Raw genomic sequence first — 22,789 nt, 5'->3', positions numbered from 1 at the left:
TGAATCATTTTTGGTACAAATAGGAAGAAAGCCCCAAAGCTTCACACGGCCTAAAACAGTACACTAGAAAAAGAAAAAAAACTATGACATATTCGTCACATATAAGTTTCCAATTTGCATTTGTGTTCATATTCAAATTCCATAAACAAGATTATTGTGTTAAATAAAAAATGCAAACAAAAAACAAGAGATTATTCAAAAAAGGATATGTGCATTTGGTTTCATTATGTAAAACTTTAATCAGTTTCATCCTTTCCCTATGCCAGTTCATCTTATCTGAGTATCAGCCGTGAGTTATTTTATTCATACATTTGCTTTTGTGTCTGCTTACCTGTGTATTGAGCCTTCAAGTAAAGATCTTACTGTATCTTTAAACTTCTCTGTGTATCAAGTCCTTTGTCTGTTGGACCAGCGTCCTTGATATGACACAGAAACAGAGAACAGTTATTAGAATGAATAGACATTCCAGTAATTAGTCCAAATTCAAAACATCTGTGTTTCTGTAACACAATCCCTTCTAGAAATGATCAATGCATGAAACAGAAACAAGAACTGACAACCAACTGCCATGAACCACAAGCAGTGACAAGTCCTGTCATCACTCATAACAACATGGTTTATGAATTAAACGATATATACATCACATAAACTAACATTACATTCTCCAAACCGCTTCTCCTGTTTAGGGGTCGCGGGGCGCTGGAGCCGATCCCAGCTGACGTTGGGCGAAGGCAGGGTTCACCTGGACAGGTTTGTCTCAGGGCTCAAGTAGAGACACACAACCGTTCACGCTCACATTCACACCGACGGGCAATTCAGAGCCTCCAGTTAACCTGAGCTGCATGTCTTTGGACCCAAAGGTAGAAGAACCTCAAGACAGTTGAACTTCACATGTTTTACCCTTTATTCCAGATTTGTTTTACACATTTTCAGCTCCTTAAATCGGTGAGAAGGGATATAAATAGAAAATGTATAAAGACTTCATATGAGTTCAATGAAAGTATCTTTGCCTCATTAAACTTTAATGATCATTCCTTCTCTGTTTCAGGTGATGGGTGACCTTTCTCACACATAATTTGTCACTTGGACTTTTTAACAATAAGCAACATTCTTGGTATAATATGAAATCACAAGTCTAATAGAAAACCTCGTCCTTGTTTTGAATGTAAAATATAAGTTTCTTGTGCTGTGGCATTGTGCATAACTGCTGCATCTCAATGGGTTTGATGAGGTCTATTATTTTAACACAAAGAACTTACAATAAAACAGCCAGGGCATTCATTGTTATACGGGAAGTTTCTTTCAAGTTTTTCAGATTTTGTTGAAATCTTTGAGCACTATAAACATAATTCATTCATGTCCATTATATATTAAAGTGTCAGTATAACTGTCAGTAGGCTACACAAAAATGAATTATCTGTACAGATGAGAAAATGTTTCTCGTAATTTGGATAAACTGTTTAAATGCATGTGTCTTTTATTTCTCTCAGTCTGAGGATTTACTTGAGTTGAATAATTTAATTTGCTGAGATTTGAACTCCAAATTGTAGATTAAACTTTGATGTTCATTTAAAAGAGGAGTGAGAGTGGCGAGAAAAGATGCTTTGATTATTGATCAACTCAAGGGACTGAAAAAAGGAATGAAGATTTTGTGATGTATAAAAGTGAGTCATCTGTGTGTGTGTGTGCGCGTGCGTGTGTGTGTGCGTGCGTGCGTGCGTGCGTGCGTGCGTGCGCGTGCGTGCGTGCGTGCGTGTGTGTGTGTGTGTGTGTGTCTTCAGTGAAGTGTATCAGTCTCTTCAGTAGCTTCCAGCTGCAGCAGTCAGTTCAGTTTCTGTTCAGTCTGACTGAGGGAGGTTTTTGTACGACGCTTTTTCACTGTGTGAACACCCACTGACTGTTGATGTAATGAGAACTCTGACAGTAGTAAACTGCTGTATCTTCAGCCTGAACTCCACTGATGGTCAGAGTGAAGTCAGAGTTTGATCCACTGCCTGTAAAACGAGCTGGAATCCCTGATTGTCGAGAGCTAGCCAAATAAATGAGTAGTTTAGGAGCTTCTCCGTCTCTCTGTTGGTACCAGTATGAATAATGGCCGTAGGAAGAATCATAATGAACATTCTGACTGGTCCGACATGCGATGGAGACGGAGCCTCCCAGAGCAGAGCTCACTGCTCCAGGCTGAGTCACTGTGACCTGTCCTCTGGACTCTGAGGACACAGAGACAAAGACATAAAGCAGCGTCACGGTTTAGTCGGCTTCACTTCAGAGGGACGGATGTTCATAGAGGAGAGGAGTTTGATTCTCTGGACTTTACCTGTGAAGCAGCAGCAGAGGAGAGTCCAGATGAGGACGGAGATCAAAGTCATGTTTTTGATGAGGAGGATTTCTGTGTCTTCTGTTGTGATGAAGGACAGCTGTCAGTCATCCAGTGTCCAACTCTCAGGACTATAAACTCTCCCAGAGCACTGGAGCATGGTGCTGCTGATGCAAAGTGGCTCTCTATGGAAATGCTCTGACGGACTCCAACAGGGACTTGATGACTCTGATGATGCTGATTATCAATGGATCAATCACTTCATCACAGTATTGATCAGGAATGTGTCAGCGCTCATTTCAGTCTTTAGTTTGAGTTTAGAGGAAACATTTTATTCTACAATGTTTTGTGAAATCTCCTCAAATCACTACCACACAAATCAACATCACTGTGGGACAAATGTAAACAAAAATATTGATTAGTTATTTAATATAATGGACAAGAAACATGCATTCATGACCATTATTTACATTTGGCAGGAAAATATTTTTTTCTGAAGGAGTATCTTGATAAATCATCAATTAGTTTTACTGAAAGACAAGTTAATATTGCTCATAGATGTCTAACATGTAATACATACATTGCTTAATACATATATACCATTACCGAATCAGTAATGAACATTTCACCAGTTCTTACATGAAGTGTGTAAACTGTGAATGAGTTTGGTGACTTTGTTTGTGTCAGAGTCAGAGAGCCGTGTCTCTCTACACTCAGAGGTTTTTGTACGGCGGCTCAATGACTTTGTGTCACTGTGGTTGACGTTTGGTGGAGGAACCAGACTGGATGTTGGAAGTAAGTTAAATGTTTAACATGTATATTATTTCAGAAGGCAACTGTGTCGTATTTATTAATATATTCAACAGAGTAGGTCAACTAGTTTTCTTAAAATTTCTATGGACGACTTTCGTCAAAAATGTTGAACAAAGAAACAAAGTTCACTTCACAACAGAAGGTAAAGAAACACATTGTTACAAAAGTAAAACTATAAACTAGGGAATGAATCATTTCCTCCAACTTTAATGGTGAAGTAGTTTCTTGAGTGCTTGTAGATTTAGTTCAGTCAGTCAGAGTCAGAGAGCCGTGTCTCTCTACACTGAGAGGTTTTTGTACGGCGGCTCAATGACTTTGTGTCACTGTGGTTGACGTTCGGTGGAGGAACCAGACTGGATGTTGGAAGTAAGTTTCTGCACAAAGTTACTAAATATGATTTTGTAAAGTTGTGTTTTAAATTCCGTTTGAGGATGTTCAAGGCAGATAAAATACTATGATTTCCGTTAGTGTTCATGCTTTTATATCTCCACCTTCATCATGGAGACTAACTCAGAGCAGCTTCACTAAACTTGTCTTTACACGTTCATGTCGTCCTAAAATGTATTTTAATTTTGTATGTGAAACAGAGAATGGATTCATTTATCATTTGAGACCCCAATGAAAAACGTTTTAGAAATAAATTAATATTTAAATTCAATTGACCAGAGTAAAGATGGAGATGGTATTTCATGATGTGTAAAATCTTCTACATTGTGTCACATAGTTTTACAATTCAAAAAAAATCTTTGAAACAGTTTTGAATCAATTGGCTCAATGACTTTGTGTCACTGTGGTTGACGTTCGGTGGAGGAACCAGACTGGATGTTGGAAGTAAGTTTCTGCACAAAGTTACTAAATATGATTTTGTAAAGTTGTGTTTTAAATTCCGTTTGAGGATGTTCAAGGCAGATAAAATACTATGATTTCCGTTAGTGTTCATGCTTTTATATCTCCACCTTCATCATGGAGACTAACTCAGAGCAGCTTCACTAAACTTGTCTTTACACGTTCATGTCGTCCTCAAATTTAAACAACTTGAAATGTAAAACTGATCAAAATTAAACTCTTTTTTTTTTAAGTTTGACAAGAATAATATTTGATCCGTTTTTGAAAGAAATTATGATTCAAATTGACCAGAGTAAAGATGAAGATGGTATTTCATGATGTGTAAAATCTTCTACCTTTTGTCAAATATTGTTGAACATTTTGAAAATCTTTGAAACAGTTTTAAATCACGACTGACATCCACAAAACTTCTGACTAAATACTTTAATGTAATGCTCCTTTAAGGTTTTCGATGATGAAGCTGTAATATTGGGCCACATATTAATGTTTTATCTCAGTGTAGTTTGATATATTTCAGGTCGTTCTCATGATGATTCTCTCTGTGCTGGTCTGCATGAGAGGCTTCTTAAAGGGAAGTGAAACAATGTGTGAGTGAGTGACTGGTGGAGCAGAACAAACATCTGACAGAAACTCTTAAAGGAGAAAAGCAACTCTCTCTCAGTAAAGGTGTCCACGTGTCTGGTGCTTGATTGACAGCTGTGTGGTCCCCGTCCTCTAAGCCGATTGGTGTCTCCTAGGTGATGTCCGTCCCACCCTGACGGTGCTGCCGCCCTCCAGTGAGGAGCTGCAGCAGGGGAAGGCCACGCTCATGTGCCTGGCCAACAAGGGCTTCCCCTCAGGCTGGAGTCTGGCCTGGAAGGTGGACGGCAGCAGCAGCAGCAGCAGCAGCAGCAGCAGCAGCTGGGAGGAGAGCAGGAGCCCCGGGGTGCTGGAGAAGGACGGCCACTACAGCTGGAGCAGCACCCTGAGGCTCCCTGCAGACCAGTGGAGGAAGGTGGGCTCTGTGACCTGTGAGGCCACCCAGGGCTCCCAGGCTCCGCTCTCAGAGACACTGAGGAGAGACCAGTGTTCCCAGTCCTGAGCTGCCTCACTGGGACTCTGCTACTGGTTTCAGTCTCTGCAACTCTTCCTGTCTCATCACACAAGATTTAAAAAGTGATATTTTGTTGATAGTTATGATGCTGACAATCCTTTCAGACAATAAAGATTTTTCTCATCAAACTGTTTCAGAGGTTTTTATTATTTCAAAATAAGTTTTGGTCTATTAAACATCTCCATGTATGTAAGTGGCTCTCGAGTCAAATGAAGGACACTTTCTATTTGTTTGGCTCAAATTTTAATAAACTATTCTCAAATGATTAACTAAGGTAAGAATAATGTGAGCAAAAAGTATGAATGAAGGTCACGTTTACAATGTATTTAAATAGATCAGCAACAGTTTGAATGCAGTTTTCAAGTATTAGAAAGATATAATAGCATATCATCAGCATAAAGGGACATGACATAAAGATGAGGTTCTTACTTGAATTTTACACCCAAAAAATATTCACATTCTCAATAGTTTTCTTGAAAAACCTCACAAACAAAGACATAATAAAAAGATGACAACAGGAGAGACAGAATTGGTTAAAATTAGCATTCAATTCCTTATCAGTGACTTGAAATTAGTTTGAATTCACTAAAATAAAAAAGACACGTAACATTCCTAAATATTTAATTCAATTCAGTTTATTTTATATAGCCCAACATCACAAATACAAGTTTGCCTCGGAGGGCTTTACAATCTGTACACATAACATCCTGTCCCGGGACCTCACATCGGATCAGGAAAAACTGTAATGTAACTGCAATGCATCATGGTCAAAATTCATTCCCGGGTAAACAGGGGCGGTTTTGGGCAGGGGCGAACCGGGCGGCTTTTTTTCATGACACGTGGGGGGCGGCACGACCACTTAAAATATATATATATATATATATATATCATCTGGGCCGTGAAGGGTTTTCCATTATCTATCATATCACTGTGCGGGGAATTGGCTAATTGGCGCCCCCTGCAGCTGCAGGCGACCCTCCTTGCTAAGAAGGTGCTGTCTACAGATCATGTATGAGAAGGGGGAAGTTAGAGGGGGCGCGGGGGAAAGTTCACCTCTGGGTCTCCCAAATTGGGGGGGGGGTCAAGGGGGATCCACTGTAGGCTATAGAGCAATACTCTAATGCAATTAGTGGATCTCTGCTCTTATTTGTATATTATTCTTAATATTTTATATTATTGTATCTCTGCTCTTGTTCATTTTTTTCTACATATGATTGTATATATTATATTATATTATATTTTTGCCACTTTTATGTTGTAATTTATTCTGTGTTGTGCAGAATTGTGTGCATTGATTCTCTTAATCTGATCCGCCCGTAGCTTTTTTTTTCCTGAATTTTCGATTATGAGGAAGTGTTTTGTCTGTGAATCACAATACAGTAATTTTGAGAGGGAATACACCATAATCCATGTTAGCATTATTTTGAACACAGATAGGTTTAGCTATCACGCAGACAGAGGGGGAAACAACATGTTTATCCTCCGTTGTGTTACACAAAAGATGACAGTAGACTATAACGTTGTGTGCCGATGGACACTTGCTTCTCTCGACACAATTTTGGAACAAGAGCTACAACATTTCTGACCAGAGTTCACTTCAACTTCAGCAACAGGTAACGAAGCTCATTATTATTCCTTCATGTTTCCTTTTTGCCAGACATTTTGCAAATGTACATTAATTACAGACAGCAGAGTCTTAAGTCACTGTGTAACGCTACGTGACTTTAAGAGGGAAGTAGGGACACACTTTCCTGCACTAGTAAGCTAATGTTAGAGTTACTAATATTACCAAAATATAGTATTTGCTCATTAAATTGTGATATAAATCATATGCTTCATATAGTTGATACATGGCAGAAGTTTAGTGTAACTTGTAAATTAATTGGAATCGTTTGTGTGTGACGCCGTGTATGTGTGTGTGTGTTGGTGCGCTAGTTAGCTAAGGCTAGCTGCATGGAGAAGTTTTGACTCTTTTCTCTCTTCTCACTGAAGGTGAACCAGAACGCCACAACAGGTCAGACTTTTACACAGCACAACATGTCGTGTGTTTTCTGAGCTAACGCTACATGGCAGGGCAGACTGCAACAGCTGGTATAACGTTGCTGCTAGCTTAACCCTCCTGTTGTGTTTGGATTTAATCTGACCGATTTACAACTTTAATCAATCATAAATACTGTGTTTTACATCTGATTGCCTCAAGACCTTATGATATCCTCCGCACTAGACATTTACAATTGCTCACACACACACACACACACACACACACACACACACACACACACACACACACACACACACACACACACACACACACACACAATGTTCGCAGCCCCATATATAAAGTTGTACACATTTCAAACTTCAAGCCAAAAAAGCAGGTGTTTGTTATGGGAACCATCTCTGTCCTGCTTCATGTGCCCGTCCCCCCAAGTGAACCACACCTTCTAGATCTCCTAATACAGTGGCTTGCAAAAGTATTCATACCCCTTGAATGTTTCCACATTTTGTCACATTACATGCCACAAACATATATATATTTTATTGGAATTTTATGTGAAAGACCAACACAAAGTGTCACACAATTGTGAAGTACAAAGAAAATTATACATGATTTTAATTTTTTTTCACAAATAAAAAACTGAAAAGTGCAGTGTGCAAAATTATTCAGCTCCCCTGAGTCAATACTTTGTGGAACCGCCTTTTGCTGCAATTACAGCTGCATGTATTTTGGGGTATGTCTCTACCAGCTTTGCACATCTAGAGACTGAGATTTTTGCTCATTCTTCTTTGCAAAACAGCTCAAGGTCAGTCAGATTAGATGGAGAGCGTTTGTGAACGGCGGTTTTCAGACCTTGCCACAGATTCTCGATGGGATTTAGGTCTGGACTTTGAGTGGGCCATTCTAACACATGAATATGTTTTGTTTTAAACCATTCCATTGTAGCCCTGGCTTTATGTTTAGGGTCGCTGTCCTGCTGGAAGGTGAACCTCCGCCCCAGTCTCAAGTCTTTTGCAGACTCCGAACGGGTTTTCTTCCAAGATTGCCCTGTATTTGGCTCCATCCATCGTCCCATCAACTCTGACCAACTTCCCTGTCCCTGCTGAAGAGAAGCACCCCAGAGCATCATGCTACCACCACCATGTCTGACAGTGGGGATGGTGTGTTCAGGGTGATGTGCAGTGTTAGGTTTCCGCCACACATAACGTTTTGCATTTAGGCCAAAAAGGTCAATTTTGGTCTCATCTGACCAGAACACCTTCTTCCACATGTTTGCTGTGTCCCCCACATGGTTTCTGGCAAACTGCAATCGGGACTTCTTATGGTTTTCTTTTAACAATGGCTTTCTTCTTGCCACTCTTCCATAAAGGCCAGATTTGTGGAGTGCACGCCCAATAGTTGTCCTGTGGACAGATTGCCCACCTGAGCTGTGGATCTCTGCAGTTGGTCCAGAGTCACCATGGGCCTCTTGGCTGCATCTCCTGTCAGTGCTCTCCTTGTTCGGCCCGTAAGTTTAGGTGGACGGTCGTGTCTTGGTAGGTTTGCAGTTGTGCCATACTCTTTCCATTTCCGGGTAATGGATTGAACAGTGACATGTTCAAAGCTTGGGAAATCTTTGTATAGCCTAACCCTGCTTTAAACTTCTCCACAACTTTATCTCTGACCTGTCTGGTGTGTTCCTTGGACTTCATGGTCCTGTTTGCTCCCCAATATTCTCTTAACAAACCTCTGAGGCGTCACAGAACAGCTGTATTTGTACTGAGATTAGATTACACACAGGTGGACTCTATTTAGTCATTCGGTCAACATTCAATCATTCAGCAGTCATCAGGCAACTTCTGAAGGCAATTGGTTGCACTCAGAGAAAAGGGGGCTGAATAATTTTGCACACTGCACTTTTCAGTTTTTTATTTGTGAAAAAATGTAAAATAATGTAAAATTTTCTTTGTACTTCACAATTGTGTGACACTTTATGTTGGTCTTTCACATAAAATTCCAATAAATATATTTATGTTTGTGGCGTGTAATGTGACAAAATGTGGAAACGTTCAAGGGGTATGAATACTGTTGCAAGCCACTGTAAATACGGTACTATTGTCTGTTTATTTTGTGTAGCAGGAAACCTCCACCAGGCTCATGTTGAGGCCCAGGTGTCCCTGCAGAGCTTCAAGGCTCATCATGTTGGTAAGATCCCAGTACCAGACAAAACACAACATAGGCTGACATCGTCAGTAGTAGAAACATATTGTGGTATTTCTAATGGGAATCGGTAACCAATGTCTTTATCCTTCCACTGCAGGGAAGAAGACTCATGGAGAAGCCAACCGCGGAGGATTCAGTTCATACAGTAACAGTAAAGTCAGTCATGGACATTTTATTGTACTACAATTACTTTTTTCAGTTCAAATTGTTTTTATACATTTCCCCCTTGACCTGCATATTTTATTGCTTCCAAGTGCTTGAATTTTACTGTTTACTGTCAAATTACTTTAAAACATGTTTAAATTGTCATAGTAACTTGAAGAAAGAGGAACATTTAAAATGTTGTATGTTCAAGAATTCCACAGAAGAGGAGCTAGATAACTGAAAGCTCTAGCCTCCAACCTACTTTTTAACACTCTGGGAACCACAAGTAACCCTGCATTCAGTGAGCGTAATGCTCTAGTGGGGTAATATGGCACTATAAGCTCCTAAAGATAAGATGCTGCATCACCAGTTAAGGCTTTGTAGGTAAGGAGAAGGATTTTAAATATGATTCTCCATCTTACAGGAAGCCAGTGGAGAGCAGCTAGTACAGGAGCAATGTGATCTCTCTTCCGCGTCCTCGTTAGTACACGAGCTGCAGCATTCTGGATCAACTGGAGAGATCCAAGGGACTTATATATATATATATATATATAATATCTGGATTTGATTTATTAGCAATAAATAAATAATTCATAATTGAGTGTGCGTTCATTTATACAGTTCAATAATGATTGTTAGTTGTATACATCATAAGAATATTCTCAGAAAAACACTGACAGAATAATTCTAAAGAGAAGACGATTGATCATCTGTCATAACCTGTTGAAAAAGATGACATCAAACTGTGACTGTGGTTTCCTCAAATCCAGAGGGGGCTAAGATGAGAACTTTGCTGTTTAATGGTTAATTAAAAAAATATATATTTTTAAATAAATGAGTGAACTTACATGTCACTACAAAATATACTTTAGTCATATGTTGTTGTCTTTTAGTGTCTGAGCAGCTGTTGAGTCACATCAGTTCCTCTTTAGCTGAGGAGGTTTTTGTACGACGGTGTATCACTGTGTGAACGGGAAGCTGTTATGCTGCTGACAATAATAATCTCCTGCATCTTCAGTCTGAACTCCTCTGATGGTCAAAGTGAAGTCAGTCTGACGTGCTGTTGCACTAAAACGATCTGAAACTCCAGACTGACGTTCTGTAGTATCAGCAATAAGAAGTTTAGGAGCTTCTCTGTTCTTCTGAAGGTACCAGTTAATGTCATCACCGATAAGTGAACTGGCTTTACATGTGATGGAGACAGTCTGTCCTGGAACAACAGACTGAGATCCAGGAGACTGAGTCAGGAGGATTTCTCCTGATGAATCTGAAAACATGAAGAAGAGCAGAAGGGTTATTGAGACAAATCCAGTTTGGAGAAAGATGATCAACATCCCAACAGAAGAGTCTCATTTCTTGAACCCGGAGAACAGATGGAAGAAGGTCAATGCTGCTTGTTCCAGTGTTTCTCCATCACAGCAGAACATGCTGCTGGGGAACCAAAGTGTTCACAAGAGAGTCTCACCCTGAACAAGGAGCCCCAGGGTGCTCAGCAGTAGAGTCAGTGACATCATCATTGTGCTGCCGGCGTGTCAGTGTCTCTGAAAGGCCTGGACAGCCACTGATCAACACTGGCCTCTTAACGGCTGGCAGCAGAGAGGCAGGACACATATGCAAACACACAGAGTCAGTGAAGTGTAGCTGTCCTCAGCACGTCAGGGTGGTTCCTCCTCACTGGTGACAGCTTGCACTGTTTACATCATCTGATATGAAGTGGGAAGAAATAAAGAACATCTATTGCTTTACGTTGGCGGTTTGGTTGATGTTGATTCTGTTACATTATGAAGACCTATTCAACTGACAAACAAAAAGGTTTACTCACCTTTGTCTTTGATTTCAGAAGCTTCCCTTCCCCTTTGTGTTTCCTCTGTTTTGTCTGCTTCACCCTGATTGTTTTCACAAGTCCCTCGTTAACATGTCTAAAAGAACATCTTGTCCATGTTGAACCCTCCTGTTGTCCTGGTCAATCTGACCCCAGATGAAATCTTTTGCTATCAAAATGTGTTTTTTATTCATCAAATGGTCTGAAAATAAAGGGGGTTGTTCAATACTATGCTCTTTGTGATTATAATACATTTAAAGTCATTTGATTGAATGATGGGTGATTTATCTAAGTTAATAACGTCTGTTGTCCTCTGGGGTCAAAAAGACCCCGCAGCACAAAGTGGTGTAATGGGGCAACTTGTCCCCCATAAGCTTTCCAAAACATCTTTGATCTTGGATGTTTGATGTGTGGGGTCACGCAACGGTTATGACAACAACAGCAACAACAAAAAACAGGTCTTTTCTCACAGGTGTCATATTTTAGAGAGACAGGCAGCACCGTGAGGAGGCAGAAGCGCTTTACTGCACAGGAGGCTTGTGAACTATTTGTTAACCATGTTGTGGAAATTCTTTTCCACAACATGGTTAACAATGACCAGCATTGACCAGGAGGACAAGCTGAACATAATGAGGAGGATGCAGGGTCAGAAGAGGAGGAAACTAATGATGAGGTGATAGATCCAACATACAGACCACATGCTACTTCTTCCTCTGAAGAAGCCCATTGGTAGTAATGCTTAAGAAGATTAAAAAGCAAGGCCAATTAAAAAAAATAACTTAATAATATCAGAGAAATATTTACTGTTGTTACAGTAAATATTTTTAAAAAAAAGTTGTTGTAAACAAATGTCATTATCTCTACATACAGTCATAAAAGACAATGACAAATAAGCATATTCAAATGTGGAACATAAACTAATAATGTTTGATTTCATATAATTTACAGGGTGGCAGTGCACATATCCTTAATATTACTACTACCAATTAGTACACTGTAAATGCAAACATCGTATTTAATTAAAAATACTAAATTGACTTAAATCAGTTTCATCAAATTGCTATTAACACTCGATTTTAGTAATTTACTTGTAATTAGTGGTTGGAAAATCTCACCAGCTCAGTCTGCTTGAGCTGGATTCATTTAGAAAAAGTAAGTTTTTGATAATTGTGCTTTTTTTCTGTGTTGGAATGTAGCTAAATACATTTACTCAATACTACACTTAAGTACAAAGTACAAAGTACTTTTCATATTACTTTCTACTTTTACTCCACTACATTTTCAGAGGGAAACATTATATGTTTTACATCACTGCATATGTAATAATATACGTGATATATAATAATAACCACAAGCCATTTACCTCTATTGAGTATGCTACTTTTTACTTTTAATATTTAATTTTTTTACTTAATTGAAATGTTCACTCCAGGACATGTACTTGTATTGTAGCAGAGTAATTTCACAGAGTGGTATTAGTACTTTTGGTTCGCCCGCTTTTTTTTTTTTTTTTCGACCTGTCTGCATCGTCCGCTCTACCGTTGACTGTACATGACCACAACGCACGACGTGTAGCTGCACCGCATGGAGCTGCACGCATGGAGCTGCACCGCATGGAGCTGCACCGCATGGAGCTGCACCGCATGGAGCTGCACCGCATGGAGCTGCACGCATGGAGCTGCACCGCATGGTGCTGCACGCATGGAGCTGCACCGCATGGTGCTGCACGCATGGAGCTGCACCGCATGGAGCTGCACCTGATCGCTGCAACGGCACTCGTGTTCATCAGCATTCTTGTGCTCGGCACACTCATTTGGTGAGTAATATTTTACCCTTGTTTTGACCGTTTTCTTTCTGTAGGTAAGCGCCATGTTTCGTGCTTGCTAGTAGCCTAATGATGTGTGTAGGAATGTCGGCTAACGCTAGCTGAACTATATTAAACGTAACGTGGGTCGTAACGTTGGATGAAGCTTGGTCAATGCTTTAATCTTGTTTCTATATTTCTTCATCAGTGTTGTAAACAGGGAACATTAAGGACTGTCACGTTAAAGTTGAGGAGAAACTTTAGAGTAACGGTCGAGGGCGTGCTCGTCACATGCACGTAATGCAGGTAAACGTAAGATACCGTTTCCAAAACGTGTTAGGGCGTAATAACTAGTTTGTGAAAGACCCAGAGAAACACAAATATCCAACGAGGCAAAATCCCGGACGTTTTTGGAATCCCTGCCGGAAACATGTTTTAGGTCTCAAGAAGAGGACATGTCCGGGAAAAAGAGGGCGTGGTCACCCTAGTTTAAGCTAGGCTGCTAAATTTGGTTAGCAGCCTAGCCACCAACAATATTAGTCTGTGCTTGTCAAAGACAGGTGTGTGACTGGGGATATCACCGCAGTCAACTCACTTAATCTTATTTTATTTAACCCTGCTCACTCAACACTAGTTAATAATTGTAGCTGTGCCGTTTCCATGCTTGCCTTCGCTCAGCGCTTGTCTGATTAAACGAGGGAGCGCAGAGCCCACAGATCAGACTTGGTACAGACAAAAGTGTCTCCCTATCTGAAAAGATTTTAACACCCAGTTTATCATAGGCAAAGTATTTGCTGGCATACTCAGTGGCCTAAGTTATTCTTTAAGGTCATGTTGTCTAGAATATGTACATTATAATACTGTCTTTGTGGGTAATAGGCCGATGATACAATTTTCACTTGTACTAGACTCAAGATGTTTGTGAGTTGTGGTGAGTTTGGTTGTGTTAAATTGTTGTATTCTTTTTAACTGTCCCCTTACAGGCTCAGGCAGAACGTGATCAATCCACAGTTCCCTTGATGTCTAGCCACATAAGTGAGTTGCTTATCATTTACTTTTGTCCTGCTGTGTTCATTTGGTAGGTGTTATTGTCTTAAAGAAGTTCAATGATTAAAAGCTTGACAATTAGAAACATTTTTGCAAGGATTTTTTTAAATTTTATAGCTCTGGTATTTCAAGTCTGATACTGCATGTTAATGTTTTTTTCTTTCTATTTTGCTGGCTTTGATGCTAAACTTATCTTTTCTTTTCTTTCAGATGTTTAAGAAGACAAAAAAACTTCCTATGCAGTGGACGTGTACATTTTGTGCTGAAAAGAGAGGCCACTTACTTAAGCATTACCGCTTAAAACATGGGTGCCACACCCGAATATCACCACTACCGTGCCTTCATAAGGAGTGCCTGTGCACATTTAAATCTTTCAATGCACTCAAAGTCCACTTATCAACATGGCACACTCAAAAGGACCTAGGGAACGTGGGTGAAACTGATTTCCAGGTAAGCTGAGACAGGTAAGATATTTTTGTTCTCAACCAATAAAATAATGCCAGTCAAAAAGAAATTGAAGGTGTGTGGCTAGAAATCCAAACACACTTGTTGGAATGTTAACCCCTCTGCCATCTCTCCATCCCCACCCACCCCTCTCTCTACTTTTTAAGGTGTTTGTCGAGTTCAACAGAATCGCCAGTATGAATCTTGAGGGAGACTTCTTTGAGGCTCTGGACCAGTCCACCCCGCGGTTCATCGAAATTTCCAAAACAAAAAAGGGAACTGTTGGCCGAAACTCAGTGAGCTGATGCAGCACATGAGCTGGATGGTAAGTAGGTTCACTTTGCTTTTGATCTGTATAATAGTTTATTAATCAAGTTCTAAATGAGAAGATCCAGACCAACCTGTTCTATTTTCTGTCTGACCTGTGCTTGTGCCAAATAACTCTGTTAACTGGTCGTTTCTCTCTCTCTGTATCATGAGACACCAGACGTGACAGTACTTCGCTCTGTTGTCCTCAAAGGCATTCCGATTTTACTTGGTGACGCCTCCAGGGATTTCTTCAAGACATGCTCTGTAAGTACTTGCACATAAGTAAAAGTGTGGTGTGCATTAATATAAAACTATACCTGTGCTGACAGAAGATGTAATTCTATCTGCACAATATACAACATACATGTTGTACTCCACAGCCAATATGAGAGGTATTTAAATAGCCTGTACATAAAAATGTACATTAATTCATTTTAAATCTAAGGAGCAGAAGTCTAGGTTGAAAGGTCGGTGTCACTGTTCAATAATATATGGACCTTGTGGACCATAGCTTCAGTTTAACCATACCAAATTTTTCTGTTTGACAATCCATGTGAACACATATTTAAAACCATATTATCTAGCAAATGCTTTCAACACTAAAGATGAATGTTTTAGAAAAGCATACATTGCCAATACTGAAGAATGTGTGTGTGTGTATGTGTGTGTGTGTGTGTGTGTGTGTGTGTGTGTGTGTGTGTGTGTGTGTGTGTGTGTGTGTGTGTGTGTGTGTGTGTGTGTGACGAGGCCCTAGAATGCATCACTGTTGGCGTGCTGACAGTTGTCAGTGAAGATAGTCCTCACGAGGGTCCAAGTTCAGTGGAGCTCCAGCCCATCTCCACTGCCATCCTTCTGGAGGGAGGTATCGTCATGGATCGTATTAAAAACTTGCCTCAGGCAGTTTGTCTGTTGTTTGGGCTTACATATGCTTTGCATTTGGATCACCCAAAATGCATGGCAAATACACTCAACTTCATTCAGACTGTGGTGCTTGGACTGGGAAAGAAAAACCTCCGACCAAAACTGTTAACTTTGAAGAACAGTCTCCTGGATTAGACGAGTAAAGAGCCATCAGCTGTCAGCAATTTGCAAGTTATAATAATGTTCTCATGTTCTCAGATAAAGTTTGATGCTTTCATGCAACTGAGCTGGCTTGTTTACGATCTCAATAAAAAAAAAGAAAATCCATTCAAGTCTGTACCATGTTATGCTGGGATGCTAATGGTGGAAATAGTGCCATGTTGTGCTACAAAGAGTTGTTGTAGCAAGGTGGACCTGTTTATATTTGTGTTTTGGGAGAACTTTTATGTTGTACAAATACAAACCCCAAGGAGTGATTTTTTCTTTAACCTTGTTTAAACCTTGGACTGATGCTCGCTTTGGGACACAAAAGCATTTGCTGTACTTTCAGTTTTGATCAGAAATGCAATAATTTTCATGCACTGAAGTCCTGTAGTTATCAGGTGTTTATCTGTTTAGTATTGTAAGACTGTTACATGCATAGAATTTATTTTTGACTCGTCCTTGTTATGGTACACAGTCCAATCAAACCACACGTTTGTTGTTTAGCTGCTGTTTTGTATTTGAATGTACAAGAAAGTGATACTTGGGAACAGAGCACTTGAGGCTGAATAATAGATTCAATGCACATTGTTATTACAATAGCCTAACATAGATCACACTATGAGCAATTTTACAATTACATTTAAAAATAAATTTAATACAACAAGAGGATGGAGAACAGTAATTTTATTGATTATTGTAAGGTTATTACATGAGTAATACAACTTTTATATTGGCAAATTGGAATTAAAAGTAATAACAATATCAAATGTTTATTGTTCAGCCTAGATCTGTCAATGATGCAATTATTTATTTATTTAAATACATGTTGTAATGCAGCTGAATCAACCCAATGAGTGTTCTTTTAAAGTATATCTTTGTGGTGTTTTTGCCTTTATTAGGTAACAACAGCTAGAGAGAGAGAGAGAGAGAGAGAGAGAGAGAACATGGACCCATTCAAGGAAATTAGTTTGTTTAATTTAAGTGAACTCGAAAAATTAGTGAGTAGTAAGTTGTAGTTATTCAGTAATTCTAAGTGGGGTTAAATTTGTATCAAGCAGTTCACACAAATTGAAAAAAATAACGTAACACTAAGCATGGTTATTAAGTTACATGAACTTAATTTGATTTATTTAGTATTACTACTTAATTTAGTACTGCACACTTAAAATAATCAAGCTTTTCTAACTCACTAGTTAAGGTTACTTTGCTTAATGTTTTTGAGGCAACAAGTTTGCATACTTTTTTTAAGTAAGGTCAACTAATTAGATTTTACAGTGTATTAGTTCTGTTACAGTATGGATTGTATTAATTATTATAATAAAAACAAGCTTGAAAGTCTTTGTCTGTTGAGTTTAAACCAATGAATAAAAACCTACCTAAAAGGTTTATTTCTTCTGATCCAGAGAGAATAAATTAAAAAGAGAGATTAAATTAATAAATGCATTATTTAAAGACCGATAAAGACTTTGTACATAACTTGTAAATGTATACCTGGCTTATTTCTCAATTACAGCACAGTCAATTAATTTTTTGGTCTGATTTAGTAAGGAGTTAAAAAGCATGAATGGCTTGATTAAAATTGACAAAAGAATATCAATTATTATGAAGGCTATATGACATTATTCACATTGCAATACTTAAGTCTAGCCAAAAAATGAATAGACCTACATAATACATTTATATATATTTTTTATATTCTATATATTTTATTTGTATACATTTATTTTAAGTTTAAGAAGGTTTAATAATAGAGTATCTCTGATTGCTGAAATAGAGTGTTCCACCTACCAGCTGTGTAAGAGTCGGTGCAGATGCAGGTGAATAAAGTGAAAAGGGAACAGAAACATTCTTCTGGTTGCTACTGAAACAGCACCATTGTGGTCTGTGTAGTTTCACTCTGCTGCACATATGAATCCCATTTGCACCACCTGGTCGCTGGACTTTCAGAGTGTAATATATTATTTAATGGTGACATCTTCTGGTGCAAAAGTGGCATTACTTCATGTTCAGGGGAAGCTTTGTTGACCAGATCAGAAATTCATTGATTTTTCTTTTCCACTGACTCATCAAAGTCTCAGTTGTCTTCATCATCGTTGGAAAGACCTTCATCTTCACTCTGTGTCTATTTTATATGTGTTTGGCAAATAACAGCAAAATATGAACAACAACTAAAAAAGTTGTCTTTACTTTATTTACTGTCCAGATAGACCCTAAGATATGTATATGACGGGAAAATGTATATCTGCTGACCCGCAATTATCACTGGGAGACCTCCTCCTCCTTCCTTCTGAAATCAATGAGCAACGCTTTGGTCTTTCCAACATTTCGTTTAACAAAATGTTCATCACACCAGCTGACAACAGATTCAACCTCCCGTTTCTGGGCGAGGTCGTTGCCTCGGGTGAGAAGACCAACCAGGGCAGTGTCACCTGAGAACCTTTGGATGTTGCAGGACACATGGCTCTGCCTACAGTCAGCTGTCTACAGTGAGAATACAAAGGGGCTTCAAACTGTTCCCTGTGGTGCTCCAGTTTTAGTTCAAATAGTGTCACAGTTTTTCTTTCAAGCCTGACAAACTGTGGTCCAGACAAAAGGTAGTCCAAGACCCAAGCAATACTTTGTATTGTGCAGTTTAAAAGTTTAAAAGTCAAAGTTGTTTTGCTAAAAGGGGTGGCTGGATTTTTTTAGGAACACAGCTGGTCAGCACAGACCTTCAGGCTGCTGGATGGACACCATCAGGGCTGCCTTGTTAGCCTCAAGGTGCTTTAACTGCTGTCGAACCTCCTCAACATGTCTTAGAAGGGCTGGACTACAGTCCTACTACTACAGTCCTCAAGACTACTCAGTGCAAGAGAAGCGAGGATGCTCTCGTGAGATGCAGAGAAATAACATTCATCAGACCTTGCAAACAACTGGTTTGCTTCATTTACATTGATCCCAGCACCATGGAAACTGGGATTACTGGTCCCGTAACCAGTAATAGATGTCCTGCCGTTCCAAAGGCCCCTTGTGTTACTATTGGACCTCTGTCCTTCAACCCTTTCCTTATATTCAGGCTTACCCTGTTTGATTAAAGCTTTTAATTCCTTTTGGGCAGTTTTAATCCTATCTTTATCGACGCTGACAACAGCAGTTTTCTTCTTATTAATAGCAGCTTTGATCTCCCTTGTCCCCCAATGTTTATTAACAGGGAAAGTTTATATTTGTTTACAGGGAATGAAAGACTCGACTATATAGTAAAATGAAGAGTTGTTATAATAGGATGTCATCGGCATACAGGCTGATCTTCTGATGGTGTGAATGAACAGAAACCTGAGATAATAAAGAACTTCTCTGTGGAAGAAACAGCTGTTTTAATAATAAATACTGAGAGTGTTGGAGGAACAAGTCGTCCATAAGTAATTCATCTTTATAACTATTGTTGTATTATTAATGAATTGACATTGATCAACAGGTACAGTGAGTAATCTGTATAGACCAGTTAACCAACTACTAGAGAGAGTGTGTGTGTGTGTGTGTGTGTGTGTGTGTGTGTGTGTGTGTGTGTGTGTGTGTGTGTGTGTGTGTGTGTCTTCAGTGAAGTGTATCAGTCTCTTCAGTAGCTTCCAGCTGCAGCAGTCAGTTCAGTTTCTGTTCAGTCTGACTGAGGGAGGTTTTTGTACGACGCTTTTTCACTGTGTGAACACATACTGACTGTTGATAACGTGAAAACTCTGACAGTAGTAAACTGCTGCATCTTCAGCCTGAACTCCACTGATGGTCAGAGTGAAGTCAGAGTTTGATCCACTGCCTGTAAAACGAGCTGGAATCCCTGATTGTCGATTGCTAGCTCTGTAAATGAGTAGTTTAGGAGCTTCTCCATCTCTCTGTTGGTACCAGGCTAAATAATGGCCGTAGGAAGAATGAAAATGAACATTCTGACTGGTCCGACATGCGATGGAGACGGAGCCTCCCAGAGCAGAGCTCACTGCTCCAGGCTGAGTCACTGTGACCTGTCCTCTGGACTCTGAGGACACAGAGACAAAGACATAAAGCAGCGTCACGGTTTAGTCGGCTTCACTTCAGAGGGACGGATGTTCATAGAGGAGAGGAGTTTGATTCTCTGGACTTTACCTGTGAAGCAGCAGCAGAGGAGAGTCCAGATGAGGACGGAGATCAAAGTCATGTTTTTGATGAGGAGGATTTCTGTGTCTTCTGTTGTGATGAAGGACAGCTGTCAGTCATCCAGTGTCCAACTCTCAGGACTATAAACTCTCCCAGAGCACTGGAGCATGGTGCTGCTGATGCAAAGTGGCTCTCTATGGAAATGCTCTGACGGACTCCAACAGGGACTTGATGACTCTGATGATGCTGATTATCAATGGATCAATCACTTCATCACAGTATTGATCAGGAATGTGTCAGCGCTCATTTCAGTCTTTAGTTTGAGTTTAGAGGAAACATTTTATTCTACAATGTTTTGTGAAATCTCCTCAAATCACTACCACACAAATCAACATCACTGTGGGACAAATGTAAACAAAAATATTGATTATTTATTTAATATAATGGACAAGAAACATGCATTCATGACCATTATTTACATTTGGCAGGAAAATATGTTTTTCTGAAGGAGTATCTTGATAAATCATCAATTAGTTTTACTGAAAGACAAGTTAATATTGCTCATAGATGTCTAACATGTAATACATACATTGCTTAATACATATATACCATTACCGAATCAGTAATGAACATTTCACCAGTTCTTACATGAAGTGTGTAAACTGTGAATGAGTTTGGTGACTTTGTTTGTGTCAGAGTCAGAGAGCCGTGTCTCTCTACACTCAGAGGTTTTTGTACGGCGGCTCAATGACTTTGTGTCACTGTGGTACACGTTCGGTGGAGGAACCAGACTGGATGTTGGAAGTAAGTTAAATGTTTAACATGTATATTATTTCAGAAGGCAACTGTGTCGTATTTATTAATATATTCAACAGAGTAGGTCAAATAGTTTTCTTAAAATTTCGTCAAAAATGTTGAACAAAGAAACAAAGTTCACTTCACAACAGAAGGTAAAGAAACACATTGTTACAAAAGTAAAACTATAAACTAGGGAATGAATCATTTCCTCCAACTTTAATGGTGAAGTAGTTTCTTGAGTGCTTGTAGATTTAGTTCAGTCAGTCAGAGTCAGAGAGCCGTGTCTCTCTACACTCAGAGGTTTTTGTACGGCGGCTCAATGACTTTGTGTCACTGTGGTTGACGTTCGGTGGAGGAACCAGACTGGATGTTGGAAGTAAGTTTCTGCACAAAGTTACTAAATATGATTTTGTAAAGTTGTGTTTTAAATTCCGTTTGAGGATGTTCAAGGCAGATAAAATACTATGATTTCCGTTAGTGTTCATGCTTTTATATCTCCACCTTCATCATGGAGACTAACTCAGAGCAGCTTCACTAAACTTGTCTTTACACGTTCATGTCGTCCTAAAATGTATTTTAATTTTGAATGTAAAACAGAGAATGGATTCATTTATCATTTGAGACCCCAATGAAAAACGTTTTAGAAATAAATTAATATTTAAATTCAATTGACCAGAGTAAAGATGGAGATGGTATTTCATGATGTGTAAAATCTTCTACATTGTGTCACATAGTTTTACAATTCAAAAAAAATCTTTGAAACAGTTTTAAATCACGACTGACATCCACAAAACTTCTGACTAAATATTTTAATGTAATGCTCCTTTAAGGTTTTCGATGATGAAGCTGTAATATTGGGCCACATATTAATGTTTTATCTCAGTGTAGTTTGATATATTTCAGGTCGTTCTCATGATGATTCTCTCTGTGCTGGTCTGCATGAGAGGCTTCTTAAAGGGAAGTGAAACAATGTGTGAGTGAGTGACTGGTGGAGCAGAACAAACATCTGACAGAAACTCTTAAAGGAGAAAAGCAACTCTCTCTCAGTAAAGGTGTCCACGTGTCTGGTGCTTGATTGACAGCTGTGTGGTCCCCGTCCTCTAAGCCGATTGGTGTCTCCTAGGTGATGTCCGTCCCACCCTGACGGTGCTGCCGCCCTCCAGTGAGGAGCTGCAGCAGGGGAAGGCCACGCTCATGTGCCTGGCCAACAAGGGCTTCCCCTCAGGCTGGAGTCTGGCCTGGAAGGTGGACGGCAGCAGCAGCAGCAGCAGCAGCAGCAGCAGCAGCTGGGAGGAGAGCAGGAGCCCCGGGGTGCTGGAGAAGGACGGCCACTACAGCTGGAGCAGCACCCTGAGGCTCCCTGCAGACCAGTGGAGGAAGGTGGGCTCTGTGACCTGTGAGGCCACCCAGGGCTCCCAGGCTCCGCTCTCAGAGACACTGAGGAGAGACCAGTGTTCCCAGTCCTGAGCTGCCTCACTGGGACTCTGCTACTGGTTTCAGTCTCTGCAACTCTTCCTGTCTCATCATAAGATTTAAAACGTGATATTTTCTTGATAGTTATGATGCTGACAATCTTTTCAGACAATAAAAATGTTTTTCTTCAAACTGTTTCCCAGGACATTATTATTTAAACTGAGGTTGTGGTCGATATCGTTGCATTGTTAACATCAACATGTATTTAAGTAATTCTAGAGTATAATAAAGGACATTTTATATTTGTTGATGAATGATCATCAGTAATAACCTTCCTGTTGAATTAGTTGAACTTACATTTTGATAAATAAAATTAAAAGATTTAAAAATAAACTGCTGTATGTGTAAACTGTTTGAATGTCATGTGACTATAAAGAATTATGGAGTCATACTGTCAGGTCCGTACGTATTTGGACTGTGACACAGTTTTTCTTATTTTCCTTTTCACACTGATTTGAAATGATGCAGTCAACATGTGGTTGAAGACTTCCAGCTTTATTTCAATATAA

The 22,789-nt window shown here is 39.5% G+C and overlaps 1 protein-coding gene and 1 gene segment (V, D, J or C); both read left to right on the top strand.

The window, feature by feature from the left end:
- Nucleotides 1-3,935: 3,935 nt before the first annotated feature.
- Nucleotides 3,936-5,102, top strand: LOC306733165 (Ig kappa-b4 chain C region-like). The segment is given in 2 exons: nucleotides 3,936-3,961; nucleotides 4,714-5,102.
- Nucleotides 5,103-14,728: 9,626 nt separating this feature from the next.
- Nucleotides 14,729-22,343, top strand: LOC306753331 (immunoglobulin kappa light chain-like; the record flags this gene model as incomplete). The annotated part of the gene is made up of 4 exons (XM_079237204.1): nucleotides 14,729-14,827; nucleotides 20,706-20,813; nucleotides 21,063-21,183; nucleotides 21,931-22,343. The coding sequence occupies 4 exons, from the start codon at nucleotides 14,729-14,731 to the stop codon at nucleotides 22,272-22,274; spliced, it is 672 nt and encodes a 223-aa protein (XP_079093330.1). The 3' UTR covers nucleotides 22,275-22,343.
- Nucleotides 22,344-22,789: the final 446 nt, after the last annotated feature.

Source organism: Taurulus bubalis, assembly GCF_910589615.1.
Source record: "Taurulus bubalis genome assembly, chromosome: 2".
NCBI classification, from domain to species: domain Eukaryota; kingdom Metazoa; phylum Chordata; class Actinopteri; order Perciformes; family Cottidae; genus Taurulus; species Taurulus bubalis.
This window is presented reverse-complemented; position numbering and strand designations above follow the sequence as displayed.